The sequence below is a fragment of the Plecotus auritus genome (genome assembly GCF_963455305.1).
Source record: "Plecotus auritus genome assembly, chromosome: 8".
Classification (NCBI taxonomy): domain Eukaryota; kingdom Metazoa; phylum Chordata; class Mammalia; order Chiroptera; family Vespertilionidae; genus Plecotus; species Plecotus auritus.
Window position 1 is genome coordinate 143,529,641 of NC_137782.1, and position 13,622 is coordinate 143,543,262.

Sequence of the window (13,622 nt, forward strand, 5' to 3'; positions counted from 1 at the left end):
CTGCTTCCTTTGGGCTGAGACTACTTGTCCCAAGATGCAGTTCCACACGCCCGGGTTCCCGTAGTAACTAACTCCAAGCACCGGAGTTGGGGTTTTTGGAGAAAGGGATTAAGGTGAGGAGGGAGGAAGGGCGAAGCGAAGTAATGCTTTCAGGGAAGGTGGAAACGGGTCGGAAATGACTAGGAGGAAAGGGCAAGAGCCTGGGGAGGAGTAGTGGAACGGAGGTATCGTTCACCTACTCACAGAGGCGGTTAGGAGCTGAGGATCAAGCCATCTACCACCGGCTGCTCCCTGGGCCTGCAAGGGAAGGAGTCCCTTGGCCAACTCCAGGCAAACTGAAAAAATAGGTGATATCTTCAAAAGCTCGGGTTCAGCCTTGTTTTTCCTTTTTGCCCTGTAGTCCCTCCGCCTTCAGCCCCCAAGTCTCCGCTGGTGTAAAGCAAGTTCTGAGCCTGGTTTGTCGTGTGAGACAATTTAATATGTTGCAAATCTTAGGCCCGGTTTTCAAATGTTGAAATGAAGCCATATGGGAAAGAAATCTGCAGAATGGCTATTTAGTTGTAGAATTTCCAAATGTGTACGTTGGCGAAGATCCCAAGAGGAAGACTTTGGAGTATGTGTGGGACGCTCCTGGCACGGCGGCGAATTAGCAGGGAGTCGGTCCTTACCTTGCCTTCCTCCGCTACACAAACCACGGAATCCTTTCCAGGGTCCCCTCCTGATGCCATCTGTTTTTATCTCTATGCCTTCCCCTCTGTCCCCACCCCCAAATTCAAGCCCTCCTTAATTTTCTCCTGGAAGTTTTCAGTGCTAGCTTCTAACCTGTCTCTAGTCTCCTTTTCTAGCCCACCTTCACTTTTGTCTCCAAATATTCTAAAAAGTAGGTTAGTTATTATTCTATTTCACCTCCATAAGAAAATCCAAATCCCATACTATAATATTCGGCCTCTGGCTCCCTTACATCTTAATCTGCCAAGCCCATTACTTGCTTTATACTGTTGAGCAAATTGAAGTTCCTGACATGTGCTCCCTCATGCTTTGGCACTAATGAAGAATCCATTCCTTCTTCCTGGAACATTCCTTGTCCCATGTTCTTCCAACTAGTCTTCACCTTTACAACAGAACTCCTTGAAAGAAATGTCTACACTCATTGTCTCCAAACCTTCCCCTTTGTTTGACTGTACCTACTCCTATCAGGCTTTTGTACCCACCATTCTACTGGAATAGCTTTGGTGGTCACTAATCACCTCCATGTTGCTAAAGGCAATGGCCAGTTAATCTTATATGAGCTGTCAGCAGCATTTGACACAGTTGATCACTCTCTCCTTTGAAACACTTTCTTCAGCTGACTTCCAGGATAGGATACCCCTCTCACTTCTACCTCTGTACACTCTTTTATAGGCTCTTTTGCTGCTTCCTCTGGAACTACCAGACCTCTGAACTTTGGAGTATCTCCCCCAGCACTAGGCCTTAGACCTCTGCTTTGTTTACATTTCCCAGGTCATTTTCATTCTGTCTCATAACTTTTAAATACCATTTATTATGCAAATGGCTTATAAACTTACCTCTCATTCCGATTACTCACCTGAACTCCAGCCTCACATAGCCTGCTGTTTATTCAACATCTCCAATAGGCAAGCCCCAGACTCCTGATCTCATGAAAATTGCTCTTCCCATATGCATAAATGGCAGTTCCCATCTTTCTAATCTATAAGGCCAAAAACTTTATGGTCATCTTTGACTGCTCTCTCATACCTACATCTAATCCCCTCAGCAAGTCCTCTTGGCTTTGTTTTTACATACTAGTATATATGCAGAACGCATCTCACCACCGCCACTTACCATTCTGATTCAAGTCACCATTATCTTCCAGATTATTGCAATAGCCTCCTAACAGTTCTTCAGGCTTTGGCCCTTTTCTTCACAAAGCAGCAAGAGCAATTGTTTGAAAATGTGTAAGTCAGCTGTCACTCTTGCCCACAGTCCTCCAATGGCTTCCCATCTCACTCAGAGTGAAGCCTAAATTCCTATAAGTGAGGCTGTTGCTCCAGCACTGGGGTGACTGGAGTCTCCAATCCTCTTGCCAAATCTGTCACAAGAAAGGGCACCCTTTTCCAAGGTGCACAAAGGTGCCCATGTGCAGGTAGTGGTCCTGCCTTCAAGGCCCTGTACTTGATCCGGCTGCTACACCTCTGACCTCATCTCTTTATTCTCTTCCTTTCTTACTCTTCTGGCCCCTCTGGCCTTCTTGCAGTTCCTCAGACTTGCTTACTGCCTTGAGGCCTTTGGACTTGCTGCTCTCTCTGCCTCAACCACCCTTTTTCCCCAGAATCTATATGACCTGCTTTTGTCAGATTTCTGAAATGCCACTTATCAGTGAGGACTTTCCTCTTTCCTAACTTAATGCTTTATAAAAGCATAAAATTGCACCCTCCCACTCTCCTTACTCTCATTCCCAGTTTCATTTTTCCCCATATGGCTTATCCCCATTTGTCATACTATGTTTTTACTTTGTGTTGTATCTCTCTCCTTGAACATAACTTCTGGGAGGTTAAAAGCTTTGTTTTGTTCAATGCTATGTCTCTAGCATCTAAGATAGTGGCAGACACACAGAAAGTGCCCCTAAATATTTTTAAATATATTTTTATTGATTTCAGAGAGAAAGGGAGAGAGAGAGATTAGAAACACCAAGGATGAGAGAAAGAATCACTGATCAGCTGCCTCCTGCACGCCCCACGCTGGGGATCAAGCCCACAACCCGAGCATGTGCCCTGACCTGGAATCAAACCATGACCTCCTGGTTCATAGGTTGACGCTCAACCACTGAGCCACACTGGCAGGGCCTAAATATTTATTGAATAAGTAAATATGGTATAACTTAAGCATTGCCCTAGATGGGATTCCTTTAGATGTTGTCCCTGATATTTGATGGTTTCCTGTCCTCTCCCACAGGCTAGTGAGATGCTCTCTAGGCTTTTATAGCCCATTGTGCCCACCTCTGTCTCACTGCCTTCTCTGCTCTGCCACTAGATTTTTTTAACGGGGATACCTAAAAGATAAAGTTTATGGTACAAAACCAGCAACAGTCAATGAATTGTGGGCCCACAAATACCGAAGGAAATGATTCTTGATGTTTGCGATTCCATTGCATTGTGTTATTAGCAGTGCCTGGACCAGAATGGTCATCAGTTTGAAAACATGTTGACAAAAAAATTATTTATTTCTGTAAATTCTTTTAAATTCTGAAAATGAAAACTGATTTTATAATCATTCAAAGTGTATATACATTTTGGGGGATACCCTGTATATGCTTGGATAATAAGAAAAGAGCCCCTTATTGACTGGTGTTTGGTATTTCTATCCCAGAGGGATAGCACGTGACAGAATAGGTTAGACCTTCTAATTCATAGGTTGAATCATTTATCTCAGATCCATGGCACATTTTTTTACATTTGTTTTAGATGAATATTTGACAATTTATTTTAAGCTTTAAATTAATCTATGGTCTTTTTTTCTTTCAGGCCTATCAAAAGTTTTGGCTTTGTTGCAAAAGCAAGACAAGAGTTAACTTTTCTCTGTTGAATAAGTATTGCAGATTATGCCATGTCGGTTCAAGGAATAAATAAACATGCAATTATCCCTCCTATCATTAGTAGATGTGATAAGGAATTTTTGGAAAGTATGCAAAGATACATAATTACAGAAACTAAAAGAGTGGGCTGTAATGAGGAAGGACCTGCTGATGAGTATTACATCATATACCGAAACGTTTTTGATAAGGTATCAATGCTTTTAAGACAATGGATTTTCTTGGGAATAAATGGTCTTTCTTTTATTTTCTTTCTTTTTTTTAATATTTGTATTGCTTTTAGAGTGGAAGGGAGAGGGAGAAAGAGATAGAAACATCAATGATGAGAGAGAATCATTGATCAGCTGCCTCCTGCACACCTCACATGGGATCAAGCCCGAAACCCGGGCATGTGCCCTGATCGGGAATCGAACTGTGACCTCTTGGTTCACAGGTCGACACTCAACCACTGAGCTCTGCTGGCCAGGCAGAAATGGTCTTTCTTGATGACTAATACTCCTGTCTTAGTAACACCACACTGCTTGTTTAACTGCATCTGTCAGTTTTGAAAAGTTCATCTATTTTGTTAGAAAGGGGAGAAGGAAGAAAATGCAATGCTGCATTTATCACTAGACAGTTGATGAATGTTTCAACTGTTTTGGCTTAAGTGCAAGCTATCAGTTTTAACATTTTTATCAGTTTTTGAGCAACACCTAGCAGTGCCCTCTAACAACATTTTGACCTTCCATCTGAAAGTATTAACTGAGGGATTGGGCTGTAAGCAGGAACCTTGTTTTGGGTTTATGTGTGGTATCATTAAAGTCTTGGTCTAGGTTTGATCTACCACAACGATTTTCAACTTTTCTCATCTCATGGAACACATAAACTAATTACTAAAATTCTGCAGCACACCAAATAATATATTTTTTGCAGATCGAACAACAACAAAAATGGTATAATTTTGACTTAATCATACTGGACGGCTATTGTGTTGGGTGCTGTCATTCTTTTTGAGGGAAAGAGGTCAGTGCCCCTGGCTAAATAATCAGGTATTGCATGTTTTAAAAACTCCTGTGGCACACCGGTTGAAAATTGCTGACCTAGCATATTAAATTGAGATCCCTTGTAGATTAGAGGTCTAGGTAGATAGGCACAGTAAACAGGGGGTTTGACTAGCTGTACATTGGAAATATGGGGATGAGGCTAGAAAATGCTATGGCTTATATAACGTTTGATTTTGTTTTGCAAGGTTTTAGCAATACCCATTTTTCTTTTTTTTTTTTTTTAATATATTTTGATTGATTTCAGAGAGGAAGGGAGAGGGAGAGAGAGAAACATCAATGATGGCCTGCTGCCTGAATGCCCCCTACTGGGTATCGAGCCCGAAACCCGGGCATGTGCCCTTGACCGGAATCAAACCTGGGACCCTTCATTCCACAGGCCAACGCTCTATCCATTGAGCCAAACCAGCTAGGGCATGAGGCTGTAAGAGAATGAGGAATCATGGAGACTAGTAAAATGAAGAACCAGTCTAAAATGAAGAATTCAGTCTAAAGCTCTTGCTGTTTGTTGCCATTAAGGAATGGTGGTTCCATGTATGTAGAGTTTTCATAGTTTTCAAGAGAAGCTGGAAATATGGTTTCCAGGTGAAATTTACTAAATTTTATTTTATTATTTTTTTAACATATTTTTATTGATATTTTACAGAGAGGAAGGGAGAGGGATAGAAAGCTAGAAACATCGATGAGAGAGAAACGTCGATCAGCTGCCTCCTGCACACCTCCCACTGGGGATGTGCCCTTGACCGGAATCGAACCCGGGACCCTTCAGTCCGCAGACCGACACTCTGTCCACTGAGCCAAACCGGTTTCGGCTGAAATTTACTAAATTTTAAAATATTTTGTGGGTCAAGCAAAACTATTCTACCTGTGGCCTGCCAGTCTGTCTTCTTTATTTTAATGCAGTATTTACTAGTATGCATTCTCAGAAGTTCCTATGAGTGTTCTCCTGATAATCTATTTCTTCTAGCAGACAGATATGGGAGCTGATGAGTGTATCACTACAAGTCTATTTTCTATCCACTAATGCAGTGGTCGGCAAACTCATTAGTCAACAGAGCCAAATATCAACAGTACAACGATTGACATTTCTTTTGAGAGCCAAATTTTTTAAATTTAAACTTCTTCTAATGCCACTTCTTCAAAATAGACTCGCCCAGGCTGTGGTATTTTGTGGAAGAGCCACACTCAAGGGGCCAAAGAGCCGCATGTGGCTTGCGAGCCGCAGTTTGCCGACCATAGCACTAATGTATCCAAGCTGTCTTGGATTATTGTAGCACACCCATAGGTGTGTGGAGTGGACGATGGCCAGGAACAGCAGGATGCTTAATTTGAAAGACCACAGAATCATGGCTTCTATTTTATTATGGGTTCTTGGGTGGCACTCCTCCTAATTGGGTTGATAGGTAGTATAGTCATGCCAAAAAGACGCCCAGTATCTCCCACTCAGATATCCTCTCCTGGTACTTGTCATTGATCAATAAGCTCCTCATAGCATTTCTTGAGAGACCAGATGTTTTCCTGGATAATTTTTTCTAGATATTGTCTAGCTAACAGAAAACTAGTAGGGGATACCAGAGACTAGAGATGTGGAAGGAATAGAAAGCATAATTGTGGCTTTCAGAGAAAATTTTGGATTGATCACCTCTGTTCTCTTTACATATCAGTCCCTTCTGAAATCCTTGTGAGCACAATTTGAAAACCATAAATTTTAAATTATTTTAAATATTTATTTGTTTTTGCATGGGTATTGTATACACAAGGTTAGCAAATAAATAAAAAGAACTAATAAAAGTATACAAGCAAAGGTCAGCTTGTTATCTTTCCCTTTCCTTTTCTTCAGGCATCCACTGTTTCTGTTTTCTTCCATTATCCTTCCAAAGATATTCTGTACTTTCACACCATTGGAAACCATGAGTGGATAGTGATGAGGGATTTCCTACAGTTTTACTTGATACCTTGGAAATAGGAATGCAGTATTAGACCTGGTATTGGTTTTAACTAATACCATCTAATGTATGTGTTCATACCAAGTAGAGAAAAATATGATATTTTTTCTCATATTTAAGCTCACAGGACTGTAATAATTTACAAAGAGCACATATTCAGGAAATATTGTCTTTAATATCCAGTGATATTTGTAAAATTTGAGACTTCTAATTCCTCATCATGTTTTATTTTAAAAAATCTGTAATGCTATTTGCAAGGCTTTTGATCCATAGTGTTCTAGAAAAAAATTCAAAACTATAGGCAGAAAAATCATATTTCAGGTAATAGAATATGTCACTGCATACAAATCCATTCTTACTTCAATCAAAAAAGAATATGATGCCATCATTGATACAATAAAAAGAGACCAAAGAATTGCATTTTATCTTCATGGAAGACTTAAAGTTTTGGCAGCAGAGCCCACAACATTGGTGTATCACAGGAAAAGAATAACCCAACTTGAAGCAAAGTAAGTATATTAGCAAATAGCCCAAAAGGTGATCATTGTTACTTGGTTATATTAACTAGCTAGTGTAACTATAACCAGTCGTTCTCAGTCTTTTTGATTATTTAAAGTCATGTTTTCATGTTCCCCTTCCTACCAACTTGAAGTAAAGACTGTTGACCTTTTTTTTTTAATCTCAGAGGAAGAAAGGAGGGAGGGAGAGACAAACATCCATGTGAGAAAGAAACATGGACCAGTTGCCTCCCATACGCACCCCAACTCTGACTTGGGTTTGAACCCACAACCTGGGTGTGTGCCCTGACCAGGAATCAAACCTGATACACGGGTAATGCTCCAACCAACTAAGCCACACCAGCCAGGGCAGAAAGTCTGTTCAATTTTAACATTGCTTTCTTTCACCAGCATAAGTATATTTGGATGAAAGCCAAGAGAAGTTTTATTTCCACAGTCCCTCTTTCATAAATACTGTAAGCTGTTGTTCCGAGCAATCTAGTTAAAGGGCTCTGTAATAATCAGGTGCAGACAGCCCTTATCTACTGACAAACTTGTTATTAATTTGCCAAAACTGTTGTGACATTTATGCATCTAATTTATTTTAGTCTGTTATTTTCTCCCTGGGCCATATATCAGTGATAAGTGAGGAAGTAAACTTCAAATCATGCTTGAAAGAAGTTTATATCTTCTTCTTGGTCTTTAAGATCCCCATTGCAGGAGGAACTCAGTTTTATCTCAGAGGAGTGCTTTCATTCCTCCAGCTATAGGATCAGAATTACTACAGTAGGTTGAATAATGGCTCCTAAAGATAGCAGGTCCTGATCCTGAGAATCTGGGAAAGGGGTCTTTGCAGATGTGATTACATTAAAGATCTTGAAATAGGGAGATTATGTGAGATTATCCAGGTGGGTGTTACAAGTGTCACAAATTTCCTAATCTCAATCACAAGTGTTCTTATAAGAGAGGGGCAGAGGAAGTGTTGACAAAGACAGAAGGGGAGAAGGGAATACGACTAGGAAGCCAGAGATAGAAGTGATGCAGCCACGAAGGCAGCAGCCCCAGCAGCTGGAAAAGGCCAGGAGCGGAGTCCCCCTAGCCGGTCTAGAGGAAGCATGGGCCCGACAGCACTCTGGTTTTGGCCCAGTGATACTGATTTTGCTGGTCTCCAGAACTGAGAGAAAATAAATTTCTGTTTTTTTATGCCACCAAGTTTGTGGTCATTTGCTATGGCAGCCCTAAGAAACGGATAATTACTTCGAAAAATAAATTTTCAATGCAAAGGTAATTTTCAACTAAAGGGAATAGATACAGTGCTTTGTGGCCAGATTATTATGTTTAACACTTATAAACTTCCAATAAGGTTATGAGTCATACATAGTATTGATGCTCTGAAAGAAAATTGTTCCCCACTGTGAGGTTAGTAAACTTTTTATGGGCACTGTTTTATAAATTTCCACCTAAATCCATAATGGTTCAAAATGACAATTAGGCAAAATAAAATAATGATTTAACCTGTTTTATTATAAATCTTATGACTAAATAATTAAGTTAGTTGAAAGTAACATAAGAAAGCCTTTTTGTTTTCCAGAATGAAGGTTATTGAAAATAATTCCTCAAACATTCAATTGCAAATAGACAAAATAAAACAACTTAGGGCAGAGTATGATGTGAAAGAAGTAAAACATTTTCCTTTCTCCAAAGATCCTTCAAAACCTATTCCAGGTACTATATTTTGTGTAAAATATTTGAAAGAAATTCTAACTGTTACCAGTTATTACCTATTACACAAGTTAATATGTATGTGCTATGTATATATCTTCTGAGTACAACAGGACTTTATCCATTCTTTACAAACAACTTTAGCCAGGACTCTAGATAGAAACAAGAGAATGAGAAAACCCTAAAAGATTAAAGGAGTCCAGACTGACTGGACTATATACAGGATATTCTTAAATTGTGGTTCCTGGTCAACATCAGCTTAACTGGGAACCTGTTAGAAATGCAAATTCTTTGACCCAGCGCAGACTTACTGTGTCAGAATTCTGGACATGGGACTGGGGTGAGGTGGAGGCAGAGCCTAACATTCAGTGTTTTAACAAGTTCTCAGGTTAGTCTGATGTACTCAAGAGTTTGAGAACGCATGGTATAATACATGAAAAAACTGTAGTATGTTAGGTTCTGGTGAATATTGTTGATTCATATGTCAGCATTCACTGGTTCCTCATCTTCAGCTAAGCCACATTTTGAGAAATTGTAGTGTATCCTGAATTTTTTTTTCTAATATTTAATCAGGAGGTTTTCTCAAACGGGCTCAGAAAACTTTTTTGCTGGGTGAATGAACAATGAAAGGAGACAAAAGTGAGGACAAGTGTATCTGGGGAAGTGCAAGTAGCATTCTGCCTCCTGGAATTTATTCAGGAAGCGGAGAGGTTTATATGATGAATACAGAGGAATTATAAATATTCAACCTGGGGACAAAGATGACTTTGAGAATAGATAACTGTATTCAACACTTTTATGGATTTCAATTAGTATTTACCCAGAAGCAGAATCAATAGGTGGACATTTTAAGAAGTAGGATTTGGATTCAGTGGAAGAAGCTGTGTCATGAAACAATAAGCTATTCCACATCAGAGGATTTCAACTGAGGTTGAATGATCAATCAGTCTGTGTTAGGTGGAGGCAGGGGCTAGATTTCCTTTCAAATGTAAAATTATGACTAACAAAACATAAATAAGATACATATGAATAAGTAAAAAATAACAGATAAATTGATTAAATGCCTAGAGGATTTAGGGTAAGGTAATGTTCAAAATTGAGTAGGATTAATCCAAAAGGGTTTCTGGAGGAGAATTTTAAGATATGTCTTTAAAGGCAACAATTAGCCTGAATGAGAAGGGAAATCATTTGGCGTGTGCATGTGCATGCGTGTGTGCGTGTGTGTGTGATGAATAATGAGTAGAAGGGGCAATTAGAGAGGGAGAGAGGACTGAGATATGGCTGGCGTTTATAAGCTTTTATTGGAGAGAATAAACATTACCCTGGGGTTAGCAGGAATAGTTTAATGGAAGATTTGGTTAGAGAGAAATTACTGGGCAGAATCCAGAATTCATTCTCTCCAATGAAAAGCTTATAAATGTCAGGCATATCTCAGTCCTCTCTCCCTCTCATTGCCCCTTCTAATCATTATTCATCACGCACACACGCATGCACGCGCGCACATGCACACACCAAATGATTTCCCTTCTCATTCAGGCTAATTGTTGCCTTTAAAGGCATACCTCAAAATGGTTATGCAGAAGCTCTTAGTGTTACTGCGTAACAGTAATATGTAGAGGTTTGTAGGGTATGGTGATGAGGTCATTCAAAAATTCTTTCTTAAGATGCTAAAGTGTGGCCCTAGCCGGGTTGCTCAGTGGATAGAGCATTGGCCTGCGGACCAAAGGGTCCCAGGTTTGATTCCGGTCAAGGGCACCTACCTCGGTTGCAGGCTCCTCCCTGGCCTGGGCCGTTGGTTGGGGCTCCTGCAGGTGCAAGAGGCAACCAATTGATGTGTTTCTCTCACATCGATGTTTCTCTCTGTCTTTCCCTCTCTCTCCCTCTCCCTAAAAGTTAAGGAAAAATATCCTCCAGGGAGAATTAACAACAACAAAAAAAGATGCTAAAGTTTGGACTCTCAGTCTTCCTAGAATATTCATGGGTATGTTTAAAAACTGCTAGCCATTTAAAAAATTATGTTAATTCCATTTATGTTCAGTAAATGACAAGTTCATGCTACCATTTCTTAGTCACTTCCTGACATAGAGAACTCACTGACATATTTTGCATTTTTGCACAAGAGTCCCACCCATGGCTTGGCTGGTTTGATTTGTTCCCTTTTCCCATAGGCATGATTCTCGAAGAATCCTTCAATTTAGATGCTCTCAATAAATACCTGAAACATCTGGAAGATAAGTATGCAGAAATTAAACAGCTAATGTCAAAAAAATATGTCCCACTTCAGAGGAAGGCAGATTTAGAGGAGGAAATGATTGTGATAGTAAAACGGCAAGATGTAGCTGAAAGTCTGAACAAAGAATTAGAGTTTCGGTATGCAAGTCGATTATTTTTAAAGTTTGAAGCTTTTATATGTGTTTATTCTAATATTACACTTTGATTTTAGATTCAGTATGTTGTTGATGTTTTATCTTTATAGTCATCGAAGACTGCAGATTATTTCATATGCACTTACTTCATGGGTAAAATCTGATAAGAACAGTTCATTTGAAGACTTCGTGAAGCAAATTGAGCAAATCCAAGATTTACACGGTAGTTTATTGATATATTTAAGTAACACAAATAATGGAAAAATTACTTCTTCCCCCAATGCACAGAAAGCTAATGAGTGGGAATTTTCCTAGATAGCGTTTAAGGAAAGCAAAAATGTATTTATTTCGGTTAGGTCTCTGTTATCCTATGGGCTTCTTCCTCCAATAGCTGACAGGTAATTGGTAAAGAGTAGACTTGGTGAACCAAAGATATAATACCTTAAAATAAGAAAAAAGTAAAGGGAGGCACTCAGTCTAGAAGAGGTTGATGCTATTGGGAACCATAGCATTAAGTGGTTGGTATTAAACATCTGCATGCTTACTATTTTCTACTAGAGGCCCAGTGCATGAAATTCGTGTGTGTGTGTGTGTGTGTGTATGTGTGTGTGTGTGCGCGTGTGTTCCTTAGCCTGACCTGCACCCTCTCCAATCTGGGAGCCCTCAGGGGATGTCCTACTGACGCTCTCTGGGGGAGTGGGCCTAAGCTGCAGTCTGGTCTCCCTCTGCAGGAGGCGAGTGGGCTGATCAGGGGAAGGCGCCACTCCTATCACCCCGCTACTGCTGCCACAGCCAGCCGCCACAGCTGCCAAGGTGTTTTCATCAACACAGACTTCAGTCCCTTCACCACGAAAAAATGACAATTTTCTTTAGGCATTTTCAAGATGTCTCTTTCATAGGATATGACATTTCTTTTTTTTTTTTTTCTCACCTGAGGATATGTTTCCATTGATTTTTAGAGAGTGTGGAAGAGGGAGGGAAAGACAGAGAGAAACATCAATGTGAGAGGGATACTTTGATTGGTTGCCTCCTGCATGAGCCCTGACCTGGGCCCCGGCCAAGGAGGAGCCTGCAACCTTAGATATATGCCCTTGACCAGAATTGAACCTGGACCCTGCAGTCAGCAGGCTGAGGATCTATCCACTGAGCAAAATTGGCTAGGGCAGGATATGACATTTCTTAGCCCCTCCAGCAGCGGACCTTTATTTTTTCCTCCAGGAGTGAGGTGGAAAAACCCTACATCACCTTCTTGGATTCTTATGCAAGTTACCAAGAACCCTGTGAGTGGCGTACTGGGAGGTTAGCCAATGAGAGGTAGAAAAGGTGTTTCCTCTGCAGCTCACGTGCAGAGGTGGGACTGCCAGCGCGCCCCGGCTGGCAGGCCCTGTTCTCTGCAGACCTGCTCGCTGCCATGGCGGCTGGCAGGCAGGCACTGTTCTCTGTGGGCAGGCCCTGCTCTCTGCTCTCTGCGGGCTACCTGCTCGCCACCGTGGCAGCTGGCAGGCCCTGCTCTGCCCTGCTCTCTGTGGGCCTGTGCCATCCGTGGCTTGCCTCACCGTGCAGCAGTCCCCTTCCGCCCACCTGCGCATGCAGCCTCCTCCTGAATGGTCGTGACTGTTATGGCATCCCGGCTAATTTGCATATTACCTCTTTATAAATATAGGTTAATGTATAACCTTAAATATCTGGTGGATCTTTCGATATTTATAGGTAACCAAAGCTTTATTGAAGAGCTATTGGAAGATGATCCAGGCAAGGCAAAAGAAGCTGAAATTTTGCTTTCCTACATTGAAAGGCAAATATTTTAAAAGCTTGGATTTTCCTTGTTAAAATAATATTGCAATTATTTAATATATATTTAAATACTTTTTAAATACATCTTTAATATTTATTAATTATTTAGCATTTATTTAGCATCTTGATGAGCTATAGTCTCTAGTTTTTGTATCTTTAAAATTTTACCCTAGTACTTCCCATTTATTTGTTATCATAGTCTTTTCAATGATCTGAGCAGTTATATGCATGGAATAAAATAACATTGGGCCATTGTAAATTGAAATGGAATAACCGTTTCATCTCTTCTGCATGCATGGTCTAGACCAGCCATGGGCAAACTACGGCCCACGGGCTGGGTCCGGCCCGTTCGGCTGTTCTATCCGGCCCGCGGAGCCGAAAGAGCGGAGGGTTCTCTTGCTCTCCCCTCCGCTCCTTTACTTTGAATTTATATTAGTTCACACAAACACTCCATCCATGCTTTTGTTCCGGCCCTCCAGTCCAGTTTAAGAACCCATTGTGGCCCTCGAGTCAAAAAGTTTGCCCACCCCTGGTCTAGACATTGCAAAAAAAATTTTTTTAACTTCTAATAAACAAATTAGAAAATAAGGTAGAATTTTAAATGATAATTCTCCGTGATAAAATACTAGATTGGGCCCAGTCAGCGTGGCTCAGTGGTTGAGTGTTGA

The 13,622-nt window shown here is 40.6% G+C and overlaps 1 protein-coding gene across 1 annotated transcript in view; it reads left to right on the top strand.

Moving 5' to 3' along the window:
* Positions 1-44: 44 nt before the first annotated feature.
* Positions 45-13,622, top strand: part of CLHC1 (clathrin heavy chain linker domain containing 1) — a 35,386-nt gene continuing 21,808 nt past the window's right edge. Inside the window, exons 1-7 of the mRNA XM_080684441.1 lie at positions 45-113; positions 3,522-3,780; positions 6,897-7,084; positions 8,664-8,797; positions 10,963-11,164; positions 11,271-11,383; positions 12,871-12,955. Coding sequence (XP_080540567.1) covers positions 3,604-3,780; positions 6,897-7,084; positions 8,664-8,797; positions 10,963-11,164; positions 11,271-11,383; positions 12,871-12,955 — 899 coding nt within the window. The 5' untranslated portion in view covers positions 45-113; positions 3,522-3,603. The remainder of the gene's footprint in view (positions 114-3,521; positions 3,781-6,896; positions 7,085-8,663; positions 8,798-10,962; positions 11,165-11,270; positions 11,384-12,870; positions 12,956-13,622) is intronic.